Consider the following 21,717-nt stretch of genomic DNA (forward strand, 5'->3'; position numbering starts at 1 on the left):
ACCACCAAAGCACTCGCTTCGGAGCCCCCGAAAGAGGGGCTGCGAGCCCCACTAATGCCGAGGAGGGGAGGAGGCACAGCCCAGCCCCAGGGATGTGGCCGGGACCAGGCTCCGAGCTGAGGCACCCCGAGGGAAAGGCTGGTGCCCGGCCGCCCCAGGCACCGCTTCCCCCTTTCTCGTGAGTCAAGTGGAAAACATAAATGAAAGGAGCAGAGGCGAAGCCGTCCCGGCCCTGCCACCCCCTCAGGGTCGGGGTTTCGTGACAGTTACAGGTGGATTCACCGCCGAAACAGCTGACTGGGTGTCGGGACAGCCCCGCGGAGCTGCCTCTCCCAGCAACGAGGCTGGCACGGCACCGGCAAGGCCGCCGTTACTCACTGGCCGTTGGGTGCCGTGCTGACAGCCGGGGACGCGAGGTGAACTCATGCTCACGTGGAGGAATTTCCAACAAGAATTTGCTTGCAGCTTACAGCGCGGCAGGAAAGCATCTCCGCTCCACCCAGGCGCACATCTGCAGCTGGCCGGCCGCAGGCACCCGCTCCCCAAAGGGAGCGCCGCGGGCAGCCCACCGCCCTCCCGGCCTCTCCGGGGTTGGAGCAGGGGAGTCAGGGACAGAGCCAGTGCGATTCCTGCCCAGCGCAGGTCTTGGCCACTTACTCTCCCATCACTCCCACCATCAAGCTCGCCCCGAGATGAGGGTTTTGGGGAGCCCCAGGGTCTCTGGTTGCAGTCAGGAAACCAAACAGAAATGAAGCAAAGCCTGGGTCTACAAAAAGGCTGAATTAATTATAGAAAAAAAGTAGAGGGTTTGTCTCAGTCTCTGACTGCCCATCGTGAGGCAGCAAGGGGATGCCTCTGGGAGGCCGAACGCAGGGGGAAGCAGCCCCTGGGCAGGGCCAGGCCGAGCCCACAGGGACAGAGAGGCTGTCCCAGGCATCCCAGTCCCAGCCCAGCATCCAGGTTCTCACGGCTTCCCCGGCGGCTGCCCGGCAGCCCTCTCCTGCACGGCAGAAGGGAGGTGCCCCGCTCACAGCGCAGCGATGGCCTTGGCAGCAACACGGCGACCCAGGGGCAGGCTGAGATCCGTGATGGCCAGGACAATTTTGGGACTGGACATGGTGGACACTTTCACCAGCTCCGAAACCTGCCCGGAGAGAGGAGAAACCCAGCTGACTCACAGCAGCGCTGGAGACACAAGAGCCGGGCAGTGGGACTCCACTGGACGTGCCCGTCTGTCCTGCGGGACCAGCGTCCCAGAGCACCCTGCGACCAGGGAGAAGGACGTCGCGGCCGCGGGACTCACCATGGTGAAGGGCATGAACTGGAGGATGCTGCCGCGGCTGCCCTGCTCCAGGCAGTCCACGCACTCCTCCATGAACCACTGGACAAACTGGGTGTGGGTGCCGGCCGTCTTGGCCCCCAGGATGGAAGAGATAAGCAGGAAGAGGTTTGCTGCGGAGACAGGGAAATATCAAAAGCCAGGCCAGCTGAGGGAGGCCGGGGGTGGCCCAAGCCTCCCGCACAGGGGACAGGTCCCCACCAGTGTCTCGGCATGGCTGGATCCGACCCCTCACCACCGGTACCCCCAGGGACCCGGCCCCACCATTACCTAGCACCCGGTTCAGCGGGTCCCTCATGCTGACGGTGTGAAGCTGGGAGGCGGAGAGCGAGCTGCTCATGGAGCGATCTGTTGGGGAGGAGAACACACGTCAGGCCTGGGGGAGGCTGGAACGGCCTCTTGGCCCCCTCGGCCGTGCCAACATGCCCATCTGGGCCAGCACTGGCCATTTGAGCTCGCCCTGCCCTTGGGCTCCAGGAGGGGCTTTGCCATGGAGGGGGAGAGGTTTGGACCATGGTCCTTGGCACCCTCCGTACCCAAACACGCAGAGCCTTTGCGGCTCGGGCACACCAGAGACGCACCGCAGGCAGTCCCTGCCTCGGTCACCGTTCCTCTCTGCCGCGGCGCAGGCAGCCCTGGCAGGCGGTGCGGGCCCACGCATGCCCCAAGCATGACACAGCACGGCAGCCCAGGGAGGTCTCCGCACGCTGCCACCGCTGCTTTTGGGGTGTGACACTTTGCTCTTGCACAAGCCAGATTTATTCCGAGTCTGACCAAGTTTAATGACATCTCCAAAGGGTAAGCGTGAGTGAGACCGTGAGTGTGCCTCCCTGCTACTGCCTGTTGGGTTTTAATTGCAGCAGTGACTCGTCCCTGACGCTCCATGAGGGCACGAGCAATGTAACGCAATGTCACGATCAGGAGAGGAGAAGAATAGCGTTCTGCCGAGGCGAAGCGACGTGCACGCTGCACATCCTGTGGACGCTGCCTGCAGCACGGCCGGCTGGGCGGGGCGAGCCAGATGTTTGACAGCTGCACAGCAGCACTGAAATCTCACACTCGGTACAACTTAGCTACCAGAGCTGAGGGATCTCCAACGGACTAGCAGCAAATCTTGGGACAGACCAAGGGGATTTATCTGACCTAAACTGTGAAACACTGCTGGGTGCTCCTGCGGGAGAGGAACTGGGCCGTCTGCGGTCCAACGGGATGGGAATCTCCTGGGAAGGCTCTTGTGCAGACCCCATCGTACACAGCTATGCGGGTCCGAAATCAGCAGGATCCACCTTGTGCTGCTCTGAGGATGCTCACCAAAAAAAGAAACGCCTCCCACACTTTTCTCATGGAATCACATGAGTTACGTGGCTGCTGCAGGAAGCAGCATTTCCACATCACGGCAGCAAACAGCCCAAAAAAGTCCTGAATGTCACTGGAAAGAGGTGGAACTGCCTCAAAAGTTAAAAAAAGACAGTGAAATAAAGGGAAAACCCCATATTTCAACAGTAATGAAACCAACAAAAACCGCAAGTTGATGGATGTGTTGAAAAATACTAGATAAAGAGTAATTTAGGATAAGGGCATCAGGAGAAACAATGACCAAGGAACATCCTGACTCACTGCCCAGGAGTCCAGACAACATATGTGGGAGCTGTGACAGCACCCCGCCGCGGCAGGAGCGCACAGACACCCCCCCGGCACATCCCGCCGGAGCTGTCGCAACCCGCGGCACCGCGCTGCGGGGACGCAGAGACGTGACTGCAGGGACTCATCAGCTCCGCTCCCTGCCTTGTTAACAACAATGGAATTTCAGGATTGAGCCACAGACATCAGGAACGTCACCTCCTGCCACTCTTGCTGCAGCACATCAGCTCCTTGGTCCCATGACGACTGGCTGGGGGTGACAAGGCTCTAACAAAACCTCCCCGAGCCCCTCGTGCGTGATGCGCTGGGTTTGGGTGGCAACATCGCGGAGGGAAGGTGTAACTCCTTTCCTAAGTTGTTCTGATCAGAGAAATAAAGAGCTTGACCTTTCCTGAGTGCGAAAGCTCCAGGGTAACTCAGCAAAACACACCGCTCGAGGGCTCTAAACCTTCACCTGGCAGGCTTGGCAAGAGAAGCGTTTTTGCGCCAATCCACATTTCACGCTCAGAACCGCGCGGCGAGGCAGGACAGCGCCTTCCCAGGAGCCGCCCTCCCGCCCGCACTTACTGGGGCTGGAGAGGATGTTGGAGTCTTCCTCATTGGAGCTCAGCAGGCGCATGAGCTTGGAGGGCTGCGTGTCGTCCAGCGGGAAGAGGTTGATGTAATCCTGGGGGGCAGAGGGGGTTCAGCCCCACCAGCCCCTCTCTGAGGGGGGATCCCGGCCCCCCTCCCCGGGGCTGACCCACCCTGGGCTCTGCACAGCCCCACGGCCCAGGACTACGACCCAGAGCATCTCAGCCTGGGCCAACCACATACAAACCATCTCATTACAGCCCCCCGTCCCCAGAAAAGAGAAGGGAGAACCCCATATTTTAAGGTCAAAGGACCTCAGACAGCCCAGAGAACCTGGGTAGGGAGTCTGGTCTCAGCTACCCACTCCTCCTGCCACCGTCACCTCCCGCAGACACTGCCCGCTCTTGCGCACAGAGCACCTCCAACCAAACCCCGCTCCGCGCAGGACACACCTCAATATCCTCTCGGTGCCTCTTCTTCTGCCTGGCGGACGCCTGGCCCTTGTTGTGGGAGGAGTAGGAGCTCAGAGCACACCAGACCGAGAGCCTGGGGACAGAGCAGGGACACTGAGAGGTGCTGCCAGCCCATCCGGGTGATGGTGCGTGAGCAAGGGAAGATGGCAGAGCCTGGAGCGTGCGCCAGGATGGGACAGAGCAGGTCCCTCCTCGGTGAGAGGCAGCAGGGAACAGGGCCCAGAACACCAGCGTGTCTGCTCCTGTTGGCGCTGTGCCGGGGCCAGAGTGGGAACCAGGTGGCTGGGACCCCCGTCCCAGCACAGAGCATCTCCCCTTCTCCACAAACAGGCCCACCCGCCCCAAAGGAGAGGGTGCCCGTGGGTCTGGGGTCTTACTTGGCCAGGGCCTTTCCCGGCGGGTCCATGAGGGTGTGCCACTTGGAGGAGTCCGTGAGCAGGTTGGGCAGGATGTGGCCCAGCAGGGTCAGCGTCAGCTGCTGCATGTCCAGGCAGAAGATGGCATAGAGCAGCTCCACGGCCCGCAGCGTGTGCTCCTTCCGCGTCTCCTTCAGCAGCTCCTGCGAGGCGGAGGGCAGAGCTCAGGGAGGCACGGGCACGGCTGGGCCTGCCCTGCTCACCTCCAGCACCCGGGGCTGTCACAGCAGCCAGCCCAGCCACAACCAGGGCTCCTGGGCGCTAGGAGCACGGGCTAGAGCCAGCAGCCCTGGTCTCCACACCCAGCCACGGGGCTGGGGTTCGTAGCCACCTCCCTCCTCCACCCCGTACCTTGACCAGGTTGTTGCAGAACCAGTAGACGCCCCCCATGTGCAGCAGGGTGTCAAAGATGTGGATGGAGCGGCTGTCAACCCAGCCCTTCTCCAGCACCTTGGTGAACACGCTCGTCAGCACCTCCTTGATGGGCTTCTTGGGGGGCAGCAGGTTCCAGTAGGGGATGGTGTCCATGCCCGTGGAGGGGAACTTGATCTGTGTGGCCGTCTGCTGCAGGACGTCCGCGCACATGTGCTCCAGGATGGAGCTCATGATCACCACGCTGCGGCAGAGAGAGATGGGGTCACGCAGGCCCAAGGAATTGGAAGAAGGGCAGGAGACGGCGCAGCACAGGGCCTGGTGGCCTGGAGCTCACCGCTCATTGTAGAACTGCAGCGTGTTCTCACTGTACAGGGGGGTGGCCAGCTGCCGGATCATCTGCAGGGACTTCTCCCGCTCATCCAAGCCCAGCATGCGGACGTGGGCCACCAGCCAGGCCACCGCGCACACCGCCATGCTGCACACCTTCCCCTTGATGTTGTCTGTGATTTTCTAGAAGAGGAGATGGGAGGGGAGGTGGATGAGCACAGATGTGTGGATGCACAGGCTTTATCTCAGCATCACCTCCCAGGGCTGTAGGCCCCAGTTGCAGGGTCCAAGCCCTTCTCTCCTCCATGGGGTGAACCTGCCCCTGCCAGCCCCACTGCCACCAACAGGGCGGTTCAGGGCAGCATCAAGGGGCTGGAGCCACCTCAGTTCTCCACCCACGCGATGAAGGAGCCAGCGAGCTCCACGGTGGCTGCAGGAGCGCTCAGGGCAGGAAGACAGGGGACCCCCGCCCTGCTCAAGCCTTGGCCCCTCCTCAGGACACAGCGCAGTGCCAGGGCCCCTGCTCTGCCTCACACCATCCTCCCGCCAGGCCCACCTGGATCGACTCAAAGGTGAGGACGCTGTTCTCCCAGGCATTAAGGATCTCCAGGATGGCGGCTGAGATGCTCAGACACGCCTCGTGCCACTTCATCTGCCTGCCGGGGAAGAGAGAGGCGGGGGGTTCAGGCACTCGTTCAGAGCAGCCAAGGAGCCAGGGAAGATGGGGTGGGTGCTCCCCTCCCGTTCTGCCCCGGCCCGGCAGGGTGGGCGCGGAGGCTGAGCTCTTACACCAGCTTCATCTCGGAGGAGTTGTTGAGGAGGGCGACCAGGGACTCCACCTTGGTGGAGTCGGGGCGGAAGCAGGGGTGGTCGGGGTTGAGGATCTTCCCCTCCTCGGGCATGCAAGTCAGCATCCAGGTCTCGAAGAAGGGCACCTCGCCCGGTGGGCTCGACTCCGACAGGATCACCTGCAAGGGAACGGGTACAGGGTCTGCCACGCGGCCTGCATCCCGCAGGGACCCTGCTGGGGACCCCCACCCCGGGGTCTGCCCCCCACCCTGGGGTCTGCCCCCCCACCCTGGGGTGGGACCCCCCCAACCCTGGGGAGCTCATGATGCGGGAACAGCGCCGCCCTGTGGCCTCTACGGAGAGGCAGGCACTGGTCAGCCCCAATAAGGCACTGGTTTCCAGTCTGTAGGCTGTGGTTTTCCCCCTCACTCTCCAGCGAACCACGGCCCATCTCAGAGCTGCGCTCCAAGGGCTTCCCTCGGGGAGATGCCAGGACAGGACCAGCCCCGAGGGGCTGCAAGCGTGGCAGCGGGGTCACCGCATCCTGCCCAGAAAGGGCCACTTGTCCCCTGTCCGCCGAGCTGCGCTCAGGGTCCCCAGCCCCGGGGCCGGCTGGCCCACGGCTCCGCGGGGTCGGGGCGCGCAGGCTGGGGTCGGGGCGCACAGCCCAGCTGGGAGGGCTCTCAGGAGGGGACGCGAGCTGGGAATCCCGCACGGCGCTTCCTCCCTTCAGCCCGCCATCACCCAAGGGACACTATTTTTGTCAAAAAAGTTTTGCACATCTGTTCAGGAGCAGCTGGTCAGGAAAGTCGCTCCAGGCCGGGCTGGGGGATGAGACCTCATCAGACAGCCCTGGGCACGTCCGCCCCAAGCTGACTCCAGCCAGGGCTCCCCCTCCCCGCTCCCCAGGGATGGCCGGGCAGGCCCCCTCCCGCTCGCCTTTCACTCCCTCTCCGCGTTCCCGGTGTTTCGGTATCGTTTCGCCTCCCAACACACACAGATGTCGAAACCTGGAAAATTTTCATGCAACCAAAGTGCTGTTTCCTGAGTGGGGCTGCAAGTTCCTCCTCTCACGGGGGAGGGCCAACGCTCAGCCTGGCTGCACGGGCCCCCCGGCCAGTGCCGAACCAGAGGGGCAATGCTGGGCAATGGCCAGGTCCTGCACTTGGGTCACAACAACCCCAGGCGACGCTGCAGGCGTGGGGAGGAGCGGCTGGAGAGCTGCTTGGTGGAAAAGGACCTAGGGGTGTTGGTCAACAGCCAGCTGAATATGAGCCGGCAGTGTGCCCAGGTGGCCAAGAAGGCCAATGGCATCCTGGCTTGTATCAGGAACAGTGTGGCCAGCAGGACCAGGGCGGGGATCGTCCCCCTGCGCTGGGCACTGGTGAGGCCGCCCCTCGAATGCTGTGCTCAGCGCTGGGCCCCGCACCCCAAGGCGGCCATGGAGGGGCTGGAGCGTGGCCAGAGCAGGGCAGCGAGGCTGGGGCAGGGGCTGGAGCACAAGGCTGGGGAGGAGCGGCTGGGGGAGCTGGGGGGGCTCAGCCTGGAGAAGAGGAGGCTGAGGGGAGCCCTCATCGCTCTCTGCAACGGCCTGAAAGGAGGCTGGAGCCGGGGGGGTCGGTCTCTGCTCCCCAGGAACAAGCGATGGGACGAGAGGGAACGGCCTCAAGCTGCGCCAGGGCAGGTTTGGGTTGGGTATTACGGAAAACTTCCCCGAAAGGGCTGTCAGGCCCTGGCCCAGGCTGCCCAGGGCAGGGGCTGAATCCCCATCCCTGGGGGGATTTAAAAGCCAGGTGGATGTGGTGCTTAGGGCCATGGGTTAGTGGTGGCCTTGGCAGTGCTGGGTTAGCAGTTGGACTTGATGATCTTAAGGGTCTTTTCCAACCTAAACGATTCTATGATTCTATTCTATGAAAAATCTGGTGAGATCAGAGCCAGCCCGGGGAGGGTGCAGAGGCAGCGTTCCCACTGATACCACGGTACCGTAAAGGGAGCACAACCAAAGCCCTCAGGAAGGCTGCAGCCACCCCTGCTCCATCGCCTGGCGCTGACAGACCCTGCAGGGATGGATTTCTACCTGCACGAGGTGAAAGGCACCGGGTGCTTTACCCCATGCAGCGGGGCGGCTGCGGGGACGGTGGCGGCGGCAGGCTGGCCGCTAGAGGAGGCTGGCAGGCTGCAGTGCAGGGGCTGCGCTCGCAGAGTCCCATCCCCTCAGAGGACGCTTACCTCCGAGCCGTAGGTCTGGGCCACATGGCACAGCATGAGGAAAGAGATGTCGAAGAGCAGGGCCCGAACCGAGGCTGCTTTGGCTGAGGGAGGAGAAACAAAGACCTTGAGGATCTCCAGCCTCGGCACAAGGAGGCAGGCAGGAGCCCTCTGAGCTCGGGGGCCAGGACCCTGCTTCCTCCAGGCAGCTTTTCTAACCCCCAAGTGCTTGCGTGCGAACGAGGGCTCCAGGGGATGCGCCAAGTGCCTCCCTCCACCCCGTCTGCCTCCGCTCGAGCCCCCAAAGCGGCTTTGGCCTCCCGTTCGGCAGCCCCGGCCCATCCCGGGGCTCCCCCCCCCCGCCATGGAAGGTCAGAGCACTCAGCAAGTTTCATCACACGCGAATGCAGTCAGAGTCCTTATCTCGGGCTCTGTGCTGACACATCACCCCTTCCAGGGAGGGAGCCGGGGCCGGGCCGGCCCCGAGGGGCCCCGCCGGCTGGGCTGGGGCGAAGGAGCTCTTCCCCTGCAAGCAGGGAACACCCCACATTCGGGATGGACGCGCATGTGCAATGCATGAGGGCAGCAGGTCCCCAGGAGCCCAGATCCCCACTGGCCCCCAGCCACGTGTCCCCGTGCCGGGCTCCCTGCCGGCAGCCCCCAGCCGGGCCCGGCACAGCTCGGCTCGCTCTGGCGCCGCAGCTAGTCCCAGCTTAATCCAGCCGGGCCCCGCAGCGTCCCAGCACGTGGCAGCGGGGGGAGCACAGCTCAAACCACCCCACACACGGATGCGCACGCACTTACAGCTTTCTCCGGTGATGTTCTTCGTGAATTCGTTCAGCCTAGAGGGGGCAGAGAGAGCCGCAGTGAAGCGTTATCATCACGTGAAACAGGCGGGGGGCTGCCCCTGCCTGCAGACCCCTTCCTGCACCCCATCCCAGCGCCCAGCTCTGTGCCCCGCACTGAGGAGCGGGGTGGGCAGGCACCGAAGCGGGGCCCAGCTCTGCAGACACCCTCCGGCACGGCTCGGGTGAGCAGCCTCCTCCCCCTGCTCCCCTGCAGCAAAACAGGTCCGGCAACGCTGCTTTTCTCCACACCCAGTCAGCCCGGCATTTGAGCGCGTCCGCTCACCAAAGCCGGCTTTGCCCGGCTGTGTGGGGATTTCTGAGCACGGCCCTCTCCATACTGCAGCGGCATGAACCCCAAAATGGAGCGAGCACGGCAGGGCCATGCCCCCAGCCGTGGTTCGAGCTGCCCCAGGCCTCCCTGCTCAAGGAACCACATCACGCAGCCCCACGCGTGCTGGTGCGTGTGCTCTAACCAGGACACGGGCGTCTGGGGACTGAAGGCGTGCACTCAGCGAGCGCCCTGGATCTGAGGCTCTCCCGGCGCTTTCAGTTTAATACCCTTAAACCAACCTGACTTTGATTCTCTGCCCTGCTCATCCAGAAGCAAAGGAGATGGGGTGCTGCAGGGTGCAGTCTCCCCGAGATCCCAGCCCTCCCCAGGACTCTGCTGGATCCAGTGCTGCACAGACACTGGGCCAGAGGCACATCCAGGCCCATCTGAGGGAGAGTTTGGGGGGCTGCCCGCTCACCCCAGCCCCGCTGGTCACCGGGGACAGTGTCGTCCAGGTGGGCACTCACTTGATGAACTTCCGAGCAAAGGATTTCAGCTTGCCCGTCGCTGCTGCCGCTGCCAGCAGCAAGTCCAGGCTCTTCCCAGACAGCATGTGACCCAAGACCCCCAGCAAGCCCTCGGGGGACTTGGAGTGATCCGCATCCATAGTCTACAAAAAAAAAAAAAATAGACGAAGGAGAAGTCATGGGGAATATGTGCTACAGAGCAGCAACAAAACTCCGGCTGTGGGGGCAGAGTTGATCGGCTGCCAGAGCTGTTGCGCGAGGCCTCAGTGAGCAGGGACTCGCAGGGCTCGGGGGGGTGGGGATGGAGCCCTCCGTGCCCCAGGCACCGCAGGGAGAAGGGGAGAGCCGCAGCGCACCGAGGCAGCACGACCAGCAGCAGAACATCCTCTTGCGCTCAGCAGCGGCGAGGCAACCGGAGCGACGCAGGGACAGGGGTAGCCCCCAGGGACTGGGGGAGATGCACGCGGGGAAGCGGCTGAGAGCAGGATGGGCAGAGCTGGCTGGGCTCAGGCTGCTGGCTCAGACAGCACCGTGCTGCCTGACGGCTCCTCCGGCTTCCTGGGAAGAAGCAGGGGAGCTCCTGGTCTCCATGGCAGAGCAGCAAGGCTGGGAGTGATTCCTCCATTCCTCCACCCCAGCGCAGGGGGAGATCATGCACCTCCCAACCACCCCGGCTGCCTGGTGAGACTGGTGCTGCTGGAAACAGGCTCTGGGGCTGAGACCAAACTGCCCAGCACAGACGCAGGAGAGGACTCACCTTCAGGATGTTGGTGACGGTCGGCTCGGCCCTCAGGATGAGCCCGGGGTTTGGCTGGATGTTGGCGTTCTCTGCCGATTTCAAGCGCGGAGCGTGTTCTCTGTCTGCCGCCCTGGGGGATCCGCAAAGAAAGGCCAGTGAGCAGGAATTCGTCACCCTGCCTCACTCCTCCCCACGCTCAGCCATCTCCCACCCACCTCCACCATCGGCACCCCCGTGGGAAGGCCACCACCTCAGGCCACCACCAGCTGCCACTCCGAGAGGACAGACTTTGACTGTACTCAAGGTGTCACTGAAAGCAAAGCCTCGTCCCTCCAGGCCACGGCGTCCCAGCTGCAGGACAGCCAGCACCACCACAGCTGGTCCTTTATGCTCCCCCCCCAAGAAGGGCAACAAGACGAGGTGCTCCAGCCCCACTTGGCTACCCAGACTTTGAGGGGGCTGTACCGTTTGGTAATCAGGTTGGTCATGTTGGCCTCCGAAAGCAGCCCCTGCTTGCTGCACTCCTGCAGGAGCAGATTCATGCAGTTGCAGCTGAAAGAGAGAGGAGAGCGCCAGCCTGAGGGACAGCAGCATTCCTGCTGCCCCAGGCAGTGCCGCAGGGCAGGGGGACTCCTGGCTTGCCCTCCTGGCCCTGCTCCCACCCCACTGAGGATGCTGCAGGGCCAAAAGCAGCTCCAGATATCACACAGCATCACCAACACGTGAATCAGCTGTCTGACACTCACTGCCTTGCTCATTTGGCAGCATCAGGTCCTCAGGAAAAAGGAATTGGATCAGAAACTAAAAAAAGGCCTTGCCAGGAGCTGCCCCAGCACCCCATACCGTGGCTCCCCACAGAGAGGACGGGGTTGTTGTGGCACGGACTGGCCACGGGCTCACAGCGCTGCAGGTAAGCCCTAGACAGGGTGAGCACTCACTTGCATCGCTGATCTGCTTTGTCGAGCAGAGGGGTCAGCTTCAGCAGGAACTCGAAGGCACAGTTCACATCCTCGGTGAAGTCCTGCCGTGCACAAAGCCAAGCACTCAGCTCGGAGCACTGCCGACACGAGCCCACCTTCCCCTCCCACGCCGCCTTGTCCGTTAGAGGAAGGTTGTTGGGACATAGACCGTTTCCTACCCCAGCCACCCCCACGCAGATTTGGCCAGGCACCAGCACCATCGTGACAAACACAGCTTGCTTGCGCATACAACGTGGCAAACAGCTCCGATCGACGGCCCTCGAGACTCACCTTCTCCCCTTGGGGATACTTCTTGAGTTTAACCAGGACCTGGGGGATCTGAAAGACACGGAGCACGGATGTGAGCGACAGGCAGACCGCATCCTGCACCCAGGACCTCCCAGCAACACAGGCAGCAGGAGCCCACACGAAACACGCCTGCAAGCAGCTGCTCTCCCAGCCCAGGGAAAGGAGCATTTCTGGAGCATTGCATGCACCCGGGGGACTCTGTCCCTCCCCTCTGCAGGGTCTTTCCACCCTGAGCCACAGAGCATGGCCACCTCTCAACAGCCAGGCAGAGGACAGAGGCTGCGGAGGAGCCCAGGCCTGAAATTACAGGCAGATGCCTTTTGCCTGGTACAAAGCAAGGAGGTGAAGCGGACTGCTCCGGGGCTGCCCACCGCTGAGCTGTGGGAGCCTAGGCCCCGAGGCTGCTGTGGCACCCTTCAAAGGTCACAATTTCCCCCCCAACATCCCAGGAAAGCTGCTCTGCAAAACGAAGTGGGGCTGGGCTGAAAAGAAGCCCTGGACAGCAAAGCTAATGCTCAGCGGGCTGCAGGAGGGCTGCTGCGGGCTCAGCTAGGGCATGGGGGACCCCGAGGGGCACGCTGCCGGACAGGAGAACCAAGTGCTCTGCCAGGGTTCGGCAGGGGCCAGGCGTGCGGGGAAAAGGCAGCGGCAGGCCTGGGGCTCAGAGCATTGCGGTCACGGCGGGGCTGGGCCCTACCTTCAGAAAGGTGAAGGCTGTCCACTTCAGCTCCTCCGTGCCCTCCGGGGACTCGATGAGGCCCACAAAACAGGCCTTCCAGATCTCCAGCACAAAGAGCGGGGAGGGGATGCGCTGCGGGGCACACAGACAAAACCTTCCAGTGCTGGAAAGGCAATAAAGTGACTCCCCCCATCACAGCCAAACCCTGAACCCCCTGCAAAGGTGTTGATGGGCTCACGCTGCTCCCATACCCTTGGACCAGGATCAGCAGAGCTGCAGCGAGGCCCTGGTCCCACAGCCCCCAGGCCACCCTGAGCAGGAGAACAAGAGGCCACTTCTTTACCTGCATCCTCTTCACCATCATCAGCTGCTCCACCAGCGGCTGGGTCTCTCCCGTGAGGTTCATGGTCCCCTCCAGCAGCACCACAGCATGCACAGTGGGGAAGCCGGTCTTGTTCAGCTGCTCGGAGTGGACCGAGAGCATGGTGGGGATGCTGGGTGGGAGGCAACAGCACAGGGTCACTGGAGCCTTGCAGGGATGGATCCTTGCTCCTCCTGTCCCATCCTCCCTTCCCAGCCAAGCCCCTGACCTTCACTGCCCTCCATCTCTCTGCGGCAGGACACTTTGCAGCTCCTGTGCCCCGCAGAGGAGCCCGTGGGCACAGCCGAGCCCCCGCACCACAGCCCAGGCCCTGGGAGCAGCTCTGGGGGGATGCAGAGCAGGGACGGCAGCTCCGGTGTGGCCAGAGCAGCTGAGGAATGGCAAGAGGCCCCAGGGCTACCAGAGGAGCAACCCCTGGGTAAGACTCCTTTGCAGCAAGTCACCACTAGCCCTGTCCCCTCTCCTACCCCAGGGCCTCTCGCCAGCCCCAGCCCGCTGCCACTGCAGGGGTCCAAGCCGGGGACAGGAAAGCAGGGAGCCAGCGTGGAGGGAGGCAGGAGGCTCTCACCCCCAGAGCAGGGCTCAGACCCATTTTACCCCCCGAGCCCGCAGAGACAGCAGTGCAAAGCTACCTCTTGATGAGCGAGACGCAGTCGTCAGCCTGGCTTCGCAGTGGGGAGTTGCTGAGGCTGTTCAGGTTCTCCCCCAGCTTGACAAGGGACTGCTCCACAGTGCTCCAGGAGGCTGGGGAGGGAGGGCAGGCGTTCGGTGCGGGGGACGGTGACACGCTGAGAAGCCAGGCAGGCTGGCTCCAAGGCCCACGGCAGCACAGAGAGCCTCCCGAGGCTGGGGCTCCCCGCCGAGCCCTGCAGTGAGCAGAAGTCGGCGCACCTCTGCGAACCCAAGCCGAGGGTCTGCATGCCACCCAGCAGCTCCTGCTTCAGGCTCGGCTTGGCACGGCCTCTTGGCCAGACGCAGGCACCAACCGAAGGCGCGGGGCTGTGCCAGGCACGCTGGCGGAGCACAGGACCTGCTGCGCGCCCAGGAACAGCTCACGCAGCCGTCACATTAATTCTGCTCCTCTTCCAAGGGCAGCACGGAGGGGAGGGGGCAGAGGGTGGCACAGAGCCAGGGAGGAGACGGTTACAGCAACAGGGCTGGAAGATGGATGGGCTTGGAGCCGCAGGGACAATGCGGCAGGAGGCGGGCAGGGGGAAGGGAGAGGTGGCAATGACGTCTCCCCAGGGCCAGCAGTGACTGGGAGGAAGCCCTGGCAGCAGCCACGGGCAGAGCGTGCCGCGGGGCAGGGCAGGGGCAGCGACATACACGTCTCCTCCAGCTTCGCGATGTGGATCAGGGCGCGGTTCTTGGTGCTGCCGAGCATCTTCTCCAGCCGCTCCAGACACATCTTCAGCTGGCTCTCAGCTGCCGCCTGCTCCAGCGTCTCCTTCACCTTCTCGGTGTAGAAGGCTGCGCAGCGCAGGAGCCAGTTGAGGGCACTCATCAGTGCCCGGCAGAGGCCAATGCACTCCTCTGCTTTGCCGTGGCAGCTGGGAAGGGGAGAGAAACGGGACCGTGCTCACCGTGGGCCAGGCTATTGCCCCCAGGGAAACCGAGGCACAGACACATGGCAGCCGGGGGATCCAAACCCACATCCCATGCGCCCAGCCCAGCCTGCCCGCCGGCTCCTCTGCCGCAGATCCCAACCTGCTCAGCCCGCGAGCATCCCCGCCGTGCCAGGGGAAATAAAGTCTCCCCAGTGCAGCCTCCTCTCTGGCCACTCTACTACAGGGAAACTTTCCAAGCCTCTAATCAAATTATCTCGCTAAGAGAGGCTCAGCATTGATCAATGTGCTGCGAGAGGTGAACGCTTTCCCCTCCTGATGCACAAATCATTGGGGCCAGAGGTTTTGATCAAATTAAGCAGAGGATCAGATTAGGCAGGGCCTGGATTAAGCGGCCGACTCTGCAGTTGGCCAGCAACAGCTCCTTGTCAACATCTGTGACTGATGCATATTCATTGCTGCTGCTTCATTTCATGTAATTGAAGAGCTGCTACCTTCAGCCTTCCTCCTCCTCCCGCTGCCCCCCCGCTGCATGCTCTCTGCTCCGGCCTCCCAGAAGAGGCTGTCAGGGGTTAACAGGAAGATTTCTGAGCTTTCTAAAAAAGTTTTTGTGGCCTGGATGGTCTGGACTCCCCTGGGTCCTGCAACACCAGAGGAAGAGCACGAAGCAAAACAAGGCAGCTGCCTGGAGTGCCTGGGGCAGCGCAGGACTGCGAGCACTGGCAGACAGGGACACGTAGCCAGGGAAGCTGCGGAGGCCACACAAGAGAAACGAAACACTCTGAGGGGACAGAAACCCTCAGGCCACAGGGCTTACGCCCACCCCATCCACCTGAGCTGGGCAAGAATATCATGGCAGAGGCGTTTATCCCAGTATAGGTGGGTTTCTTGCAGCTTCCCACAAAGCTGGTGGGGTTTTGGACTCCCTCTGCTCTGCCCATGCTGGCACTCGCGTGGCAGCCCAGCCCCGGGCAGCCGGAGGGGGACGGCAACTGGGGAACGGACGCAGAGCTGGAGGGAGAAGCTGCCTCCCTCTGCCAGGGTGAGTGCCGTGGGCTCAGCCGGGCCCCACCGGCTCCCGGTACCGCCCGGGGCCAAGGCTGCAGGGCTGGAAGGGCTGCACCGTACCTGAGGCGGTCACAGAACATGTCCATGATCTCCAGCAGCGACTGGACACACAGGTCCCGGGAGAAGTCATCAAACTAGAGCAGGAGAACAAGGAAGGATTTCAGATGGGGGCTGCCGGGCTCCAGCAGCTCCAAAAACAAACGCAACCCCTTCCTCCACGGGCTGGGCCGGGCACTGCCGGCCGCAGGATGCTCGTCCTGGCAGCTGCCCAGCAGCCACTCGAATGAGAACTAGGTCAGGGCTGTCCGAAGGCTGGGTCATGCCCTCCTGGGGTAGCAGAAGGCAACCGGGCCACAGCAGTGGGGACGAGGCTGGGTTTTCTCGGCAGCCTCCCTGAGACGGCGGCAGGGGCCCGAGCTCCACTCCCCGCCGGCTGCCTTGACGCGGCGGTGGCTCGGCGCCAGCCCGCGTGCCCACCTCCGGCTCGGCGGGGCTGGCAGCATGCGCCAACAGCCCGGCTGGCCGCGGGGCCGGCAGGGCGGTGGGCAGCAGAAGCGCGGCTCCCTGCCTCCTCACAGAGCAGATGGGGCCACCCCGCCGGGCCGGAGCTAGCCCGCAGGTCTGCTCTGGGCCCATGCTGATCTGAAGGAGGAAGCCTCAGCTGTCAAGGTCAACTCTCTGCCTGCCCTGCCGGAATGGGCAGCGATGCGCGACCAGGGGAATGGCGACGAGCCTGCGCCGCTCGGAGCAGACCCGCCACCGTGCTCGGTGTCAGCCGGCCGTACGCTGGCTCTACCCTCCCCTGGGAACGCGCCCACCACCTCGGGTAGGTGCTGAGCGCCGCTGGAGGGATCCCCACCCTCGCCGGGGCTTTGCGGCACGTTTACGGCACAGCTCCGAGCTCAGCCTGCAGCACCCCAAAACAATGCCGGCATCACAGGGCTCCCAGCGCCTTTCTCCTCCCGTCCCCCCGTAAGCACAAGGAGGTGGCAGGAAAGAAATTATTCTCCCTTAAATTATTCTTTCTTCAGATCAGAGGTCACCCTGACAAGGCCGGTGCCCGGGGAGAGTGGGGGCCTGCCACAGCCTGCGAGGGGCTCTTGCTCCCCATGGAGCAGCCCCAAACGCCGAGCAGAGGCAGCCGCAGAGGGCTTGTCCCCATCGAAGCGGCGCGGGGACGCTGAGCACCCGCGGGAAGCCAGCTGGCGGAGCAGGGCGGGTGGCCGCAGCCGCGTGGCTCGGGTGCTGGCAGCCCTCCCTCATGAGCGGCGTTGCTTTTCCATCGCCAGCTCTGGATCCCCGTGGCGCTGCCAGCGCCGCCGGCTGCAAAGGGATGTGGTTTCCGGCAGCCGAGGCGTGGTTTACACGCAGGGCGCTGCGGGGCAGGAGCCTGCCAGGCCCCACACGACGGAGGGACGCGGCTTTCACACCCACGGTCATCCCCGAAACCAGAGCGGGACCCGCCAGACGCAGCGGCAGCCTGTCCCCAGCGGGACAGGGAAGGACTCGGGTGCTAATCTGCGCTGTCTGACCGCTGCTGACTCAGCAGAGGATGTCGTTTTCCACTTGACCTATATTCAGTGAGAGTTGTGGGGAGGGAAATGGATATGTAGATCATCGGTAAAGAGAAAAACCTCAGACAGCACCTGTCAGAGCCGTACCTTGCTGATGGCTGTCAGGACCGTGGAATAAGACACCATCTACGAACAAAACACAAAATCAAAACAAACCCGGCGCAGCGGCGTGTTAGCGGGTGATGTTTGCCAGCGCGGCGCTTGTTGCTGAGGAACGGCAAGGTCAGGGCACGGCCCCGCTGCCTGTCACCGCAGACGAGGCTGGGGCGCTGACCCGGCACAAATCCAAACAGACATTTTTAGGTGACCGCTGATTTGTTTCACACAAACTTTAGGCGATATTAAAAGCCGTGCTAAGAAAGCGCAGAGCTTACAGCAAGCGTGGAGGCTCTCGGAGGGCAAGGATTTCCGCCCCGCGTGCAGCCGGGCGACGGGCAGAGGCTATTTACAGAAACATCCCTGCCTCGGGCGTGCGCTGAGCCCTCCGCCACCCGCCCAAGCCCAGGGGAGGCACAGGCGGGAGAGTCGGGGTGTCTGCCCGACTCCGCACCCCGGTTTCTTTGCCCACCTGCTAATTGGGGCTGCGAGGCGACAGCCAGCAGCGTCTGCAGCGCGAGGCAAGGAGGCAGTGCCGGGAGCATCGTTACCTGGGAGCTGATAGCGTATTTCAGGTAGGACAAGATGAGTGGGTTCGGTGACGGCCCGATCATGGCCTGCTCGAGAAGAGCCTCTGCAAGCAAAGGAGAGGGGCCGGGAGGTCCCAGGTCAGCGCGTACACGGTGCGGGGACAGACAGACACACGCACGCTCTGCCCTCATCCCACAGGAAAGGTGGCAAAGACAAATTGTGCTAACCACAGCGACTCTGCACCGCTCTTCCCTGAAATTAACTGAATCCCACAACTTTCTAATCCCCGACGGCAAAAGCCGGTAAATAATTCAGGCAGTGCAAGCAGCCTCCTGCTAACTCAGCTCTCCCCGGGCACCCTGGCCCCGAAACAGCGCCTGCTGCTCTCCAAACACGTTCCCCTCCCTCCCACGTCCTGCCCAGAAGGCTCTCGCATCCTCCGCCGAGTAACTTTTGCTCCGGCACCTGGGGCCGAACTCCGGGCAGACAGCCCCTCTCAGCTGGGACCAGCCCTGCACGTCTGGCCCTCCCTGCCGCCGCCTGCCTGCCAGCGCCGGCCCGTGAACGCCGGAGGGGCTCTGCCCATCCTATCTGCTCAGTCAAGCCTTTAATTGACCATTTGAACTATGGCAGAGCATAGAAACCACCTCCCAAAAGCAGGCCCCGGGCTGCGGCACGGGCTGTAAGTAGGTCAAAGCACCCAGATGCAAGAAGGGGCAGCAGCCGTTTGGGAAATTGTCGTCCCAAAGACGAGGAGGAGCAGCAGCCATCGTCGTTGGAGCCTGACCGCGGGCGCAGGAGACTCCCTGGGTCTCGCTCAAAGGCTGAGACCTTGGCCAAAAGCATCTCGGCTCGAGGACAGAAGGCTAATGGCAGCCTTCCCCTCCCCATCTAATCAGGGAGTGTCAACACGAGCCAGCCACACGCTGTTACCCACTGCAGACGTGTCAGCATAGATTTGCTGGGCACCGCCGTGATCCTGGCAGCTCGTGCCAGCTTCCCCCCCTTTGCAGTTTCAATCTGAAAGGCACGAGCTTGGGAAAGGACGGCTCTAGGGCTGCGGCGAGGGAGGCAGGGGTTGTCACAGCCGTCGTGGCCTCGGGAACAGCCTCCCTGTGTGCCCACAACGGCGTCGCTGTCAGCGTCCTCCCTTTTAAGCTCCCTTTTGCAGCAGGGAAAAAGGGACCCAGCTCCCTTCCCCTCCTTGCAGAGGGGCTGCCCCCCAGCAAAGCCCGGGCTAACAAGCCTCTCCCTGGCTAAGAGCTGGCCAGGAGAAACCCATTTCTACAGAAATCGTAGGGACTGATTATCTCTGGCCCCGCTTTTGGGGATCGGCAGATGGGCCCACACCAAGCACCCCACAGGCCTCGCTGCCTCAGCGAACGGAGCAGGAGCCAGCCCCTCCGGACCCGGAACAGGCACCAGGGAGCCCCGGGGACCAGCTGGCCAGCAGCAGGGCCAGCCCTCGAGCCAACCGCCCCCTGCGTCCCCCAGCACTGCGCTCGCAGCCCCCCCCCCCCAAGCAAATCCATCTCCCCAGGGCTGCCCCGCTGCCGCAGCCAGGCCCCACAGCTCCAGCTCGGCTCCTCCAGCCCCACATCGCCGTGGGGCCGGGCACGGCCATGCGCTGAGCCCGCCGCAGCGGGAGGGGGACAAACCCAGCCTGAGGAGCTCAGCTGCGAGGACGTGGTTTGACGAAACCCACCATCGCGGGCCAGGCGCTGCCAGAAAAAACACTGGTAGGACAGAGGGAGTTAAAAAAGACCCGCCGGGGAAAGGTCCCCGCCTCGGTGGGGCGAGGAGCGCTGCTGCCTGCGCCGGGGCTATCTCCCTTTAAATCCCCCAGCGCAGCAATCCTTGAGCAGCGCTCTGTTTATTTATCCAGGGCTTGCAAACACGCGTTTGCTGCACAGGAAAAAAAAAAAAAGAAAAAAAAACTAGCAACAAGTTTCTATAATTGGCATAAAGGCCTGGCAAATCTTTAAACCGTGGAGCTCAGCAGGTACCAGCGCTTGGCAGGATTTGTGTCAAACGCCCTTGAATAGGGACGGGAAAAGAAACCCTAATAACCGGGGGTGGGAAGCGGCCTTCGAGCAGCACCTGGCTCCTCTGCAGCGCTTTTCACCCCTGGGGCAGACACGTCGACGAGGCAGACGGCGTCATTACCCCCTCTCGGGGGGGGGGGGGGAAGAGGCAGCTAGCGGGTCCGCGCGTGCAGCCAGCGGTGTCGGGGCAGAGCGGTGCAATCCCGGAGCTCCGCGCCAGCAGCATTTCGGCACGTGTCGCTGCAGGCAGCGGCGATCCCAGCCCTCCGCCATAGGAAATATTTAGGAAAAACTTAGGAAAAAATTATTCACAGAAAGGGATGCGAGGCACTGGCCCAGGCTGCCCAGAGCAGGGGTTCAGTCCCCATCCCTGCGGGTATTTAACAAATCATAGAATGCTTTGGGATGGAAAGGACCTTTAAAGGTCACCTAAAGACGTGCGGACGTGGTGCTTAGGGACATGGGTTAGCGGTGGCCTTGGCAGTGCTGGGTTAACGGTTGGCCTTGATGATCTTAAAGGTCTTTTCCAACCCAAACGATTCCATAATTCTAGGCTGAGCTTTAGACCAGCTTAACCGTGGGGCCAGGCTCCTGCTCTGCCCCCCAGCCGCCTCCATCCCCCCGCGGCTCCCCCAGCCCCACACCTGCCAGGTTGAGGATGTCCCAGGTGGCTCCACGGGGGAAAAACCTCTTCATATTTATGGCCCACTGATAGTCGCTCCATCGCTCCTTCCAGGCCTGCAAAATGGCCTGCTTCAGGTTCACCACCTTCATGGCCGCGTTTCTGTAAAAGGGAAGGTGGCAGGGAAAGGGTGATGGGGTTTTAGGGGGGCGGCAGGGCCCGGTGGGGCCCAGCGGCTCCTGAGGGAAGGGGAGGCCGCGGCTGCGGGGCTGGCGCCCAGCCGGGGCGGGAACGGGGGGCTCCGGGGCCGGGCCCCGCACCTGAGGGCCCCGGAGCCCCCCGTCCCCGCCGGTCCCCGCCTCGTCCCCACCGCCCCTCACCTTCGCAGCAACCGGTGAACGCTTCCTTCAGGGCCTGGGCACCGCCATTGTGGCACCTGCAAGTAAACCGCGCGCTGATTGGGCGGCGGGGGAGAGGCGGGGGCGCGGGGGCTGCCGGGAGGTGTAGTTCGGAGGGGGGGCGAAGGCTGTGAGAGCGGGGAGGGGTGTAAAGGCGTGGGGGGTGCAAATGCACGGGCGTGCAAAGGCGTGGGTGCGCAAGAAGGGTGCGTGCAAAGGTGTGGGTGTGCAAATGCATGGGGGTGCAAGCACGGCGGGTGCAAAAGCGTGGGTGCGCGAAGGCGTGGGCGTGCAAACGTGGTGCGTGCAAAGGCGTGGGGGTGCAAAGGTGTGGGTGTGCAAGCATGGTGGGTGAAAAGGCGTGGGGGTGCAAAAGCATGGGTGTACAAAGGTGTGGGGGTGCAAAGGTGTGGGTGTTAAAGGGTATGTGGGTGCAAACATGGTGCGTGCAAAAGCATGGGGGTGCGAAGGCATGGGGGTGCAAATGCACATGTGTGTAAAGGCATGAGTGTGCAAGCACAGTGTGTGCAAAGGCATGGGTATGCAATGGTGTGGGTGTGCAAATGCATGAGTGCGCAAACATGGTGCATACAAAAGCGTGGGTGTGCAAACATGGTGCATGCAAAAACATGGAGGTGCAAAGGTGTGGGTGTGCAAAGGCGTGGGTGTGCAAACAAGGCACATGCAAAGGTGCCAACACAGGGGGCCGAGCATGGAGGTGTGCATGTGCAGGTGTGCAAATGTGTGCACACACAGGGGAATGTGTGTGTATGCAGATGGGGCGTGCATGCACGTGTCTGAGCGCGTGCATAGATGCACGTGTGCGTATGTGACTGCGCACGCGCGAGCGCAGGCGTGCGTACAGACGCGTGTGTGAGCACGGAGGTGTGTGCCTGTGGGTGTGCAAACATGGGCGTGCACTCAGGACCACGGGCGGGTGCGGGTGGGTGTGCGCACGCATGT

At 63.0% G+C, this 21,717-nt stretch overlaps 1 protein-coding gene across 4 annotated transcripts; it reads right to left on the bottom strand.

Moving 5' to 3' along the window:
* Positions 1-758: 758 nt before the first annotated feature.
* On the bottom strand, positions 759-20,794 carry MED24 (mediator complex subunit 24). 4 transcript variants are annotated; one of them, XM_082331810.1, is made up of 26 exons: positions 20,737-20,794; positions 20,379-20,518; positions 17,710-17,792; positions 17,150-17,188; positions 15,549-15,622; positions 14,182-14,405; positions 13,488-13,599; positions 12,817-12,967; positions 12,492-12,605; positions 11,777-11,824; positions 11,465-11,547; positions 10,992-11,078; positions 10,545-10,656; positions 9,788-9,930; positions 8,946-8,983; positions 8,163-8,245; positions 5,934-6,112; positions 5,701-5,800; positions 5,152-5,327; positions 4,794-5,058; positions 4,404-4,585; positions 4,006-4,099; positions 3,548-3,647; positions 1,610-1,687; positions 1,304-1,452; positions 759-1,144 (listed from the first exon to the last, which is right to left on the bottom strand). In XM_082331810.1, exons 2-26 carry the CDS (start codon positions 20,506-20,508, stop codon positions 1,028-1,030), a joined length of 2,961 nt encoding a protein of 986 aa, XP_082187936.1. In that variant the 5' UTR covers positions 20,509-20,518; positions 20,737-20,794; the 3' UTR covers positions 759-1,027. The 4 variants fall into 4 exon arrangements, with proteins under 4 accessions (XP_082187936.1, XP_082187937.1, XP_082187938.1 ...); XM_082331811.1 differs by lacking the exon at positions 17,150-17,188; XM_082331812.1 differs by lacking the exons at positions 17,150-17,188; positions 17,710-17,792; positions 20,737-20,794 and having other exon boundaries at positions 20,379-20,515.
* Positions 20,795-21,717: the final 923 nt, after the last annotated feature.

Source organism: Platalea leucorodia, assembly GCF_965183815.1.
Source record: "Platalea leucorodia genome assembly, chromosome: 22".
Classification (NCBI taxonomy): Eukaryota; Metazoa; Chordata; class Aves; order Pelecaniformes; family Threskiornithidae; genus Platalea; species Platalea leucorodia.

What these genes read in the sequence shown, in the direction of transcription:
- MED24 (XM_082331810.1), bottom strand. Translation starts at nt 20,508, where the DNA reads ATGAAGGTGGTGAACCTGAAGCAGGCCATTTTGCAGGCCTGGAAGGAG. An exon ending in AGTATCCCCAAGGGGAGAAG is followed by an intron (nt 11,548 to 11,776) that starts GTGAGTCTCGAG and finishes TGTGCACGGCAG; the next exon opens with GACTTCACCGAGGATGTGAA. An exon ending in AGTTCATGCCCTTCACCATG is followed by an intron (nt 1,145 to 1,303) that starts GTGAGTCCCGCG and finishes CTCTCCGGGCAG; the next exon opens with GTTTCGGAGCTGGTGAAAGT.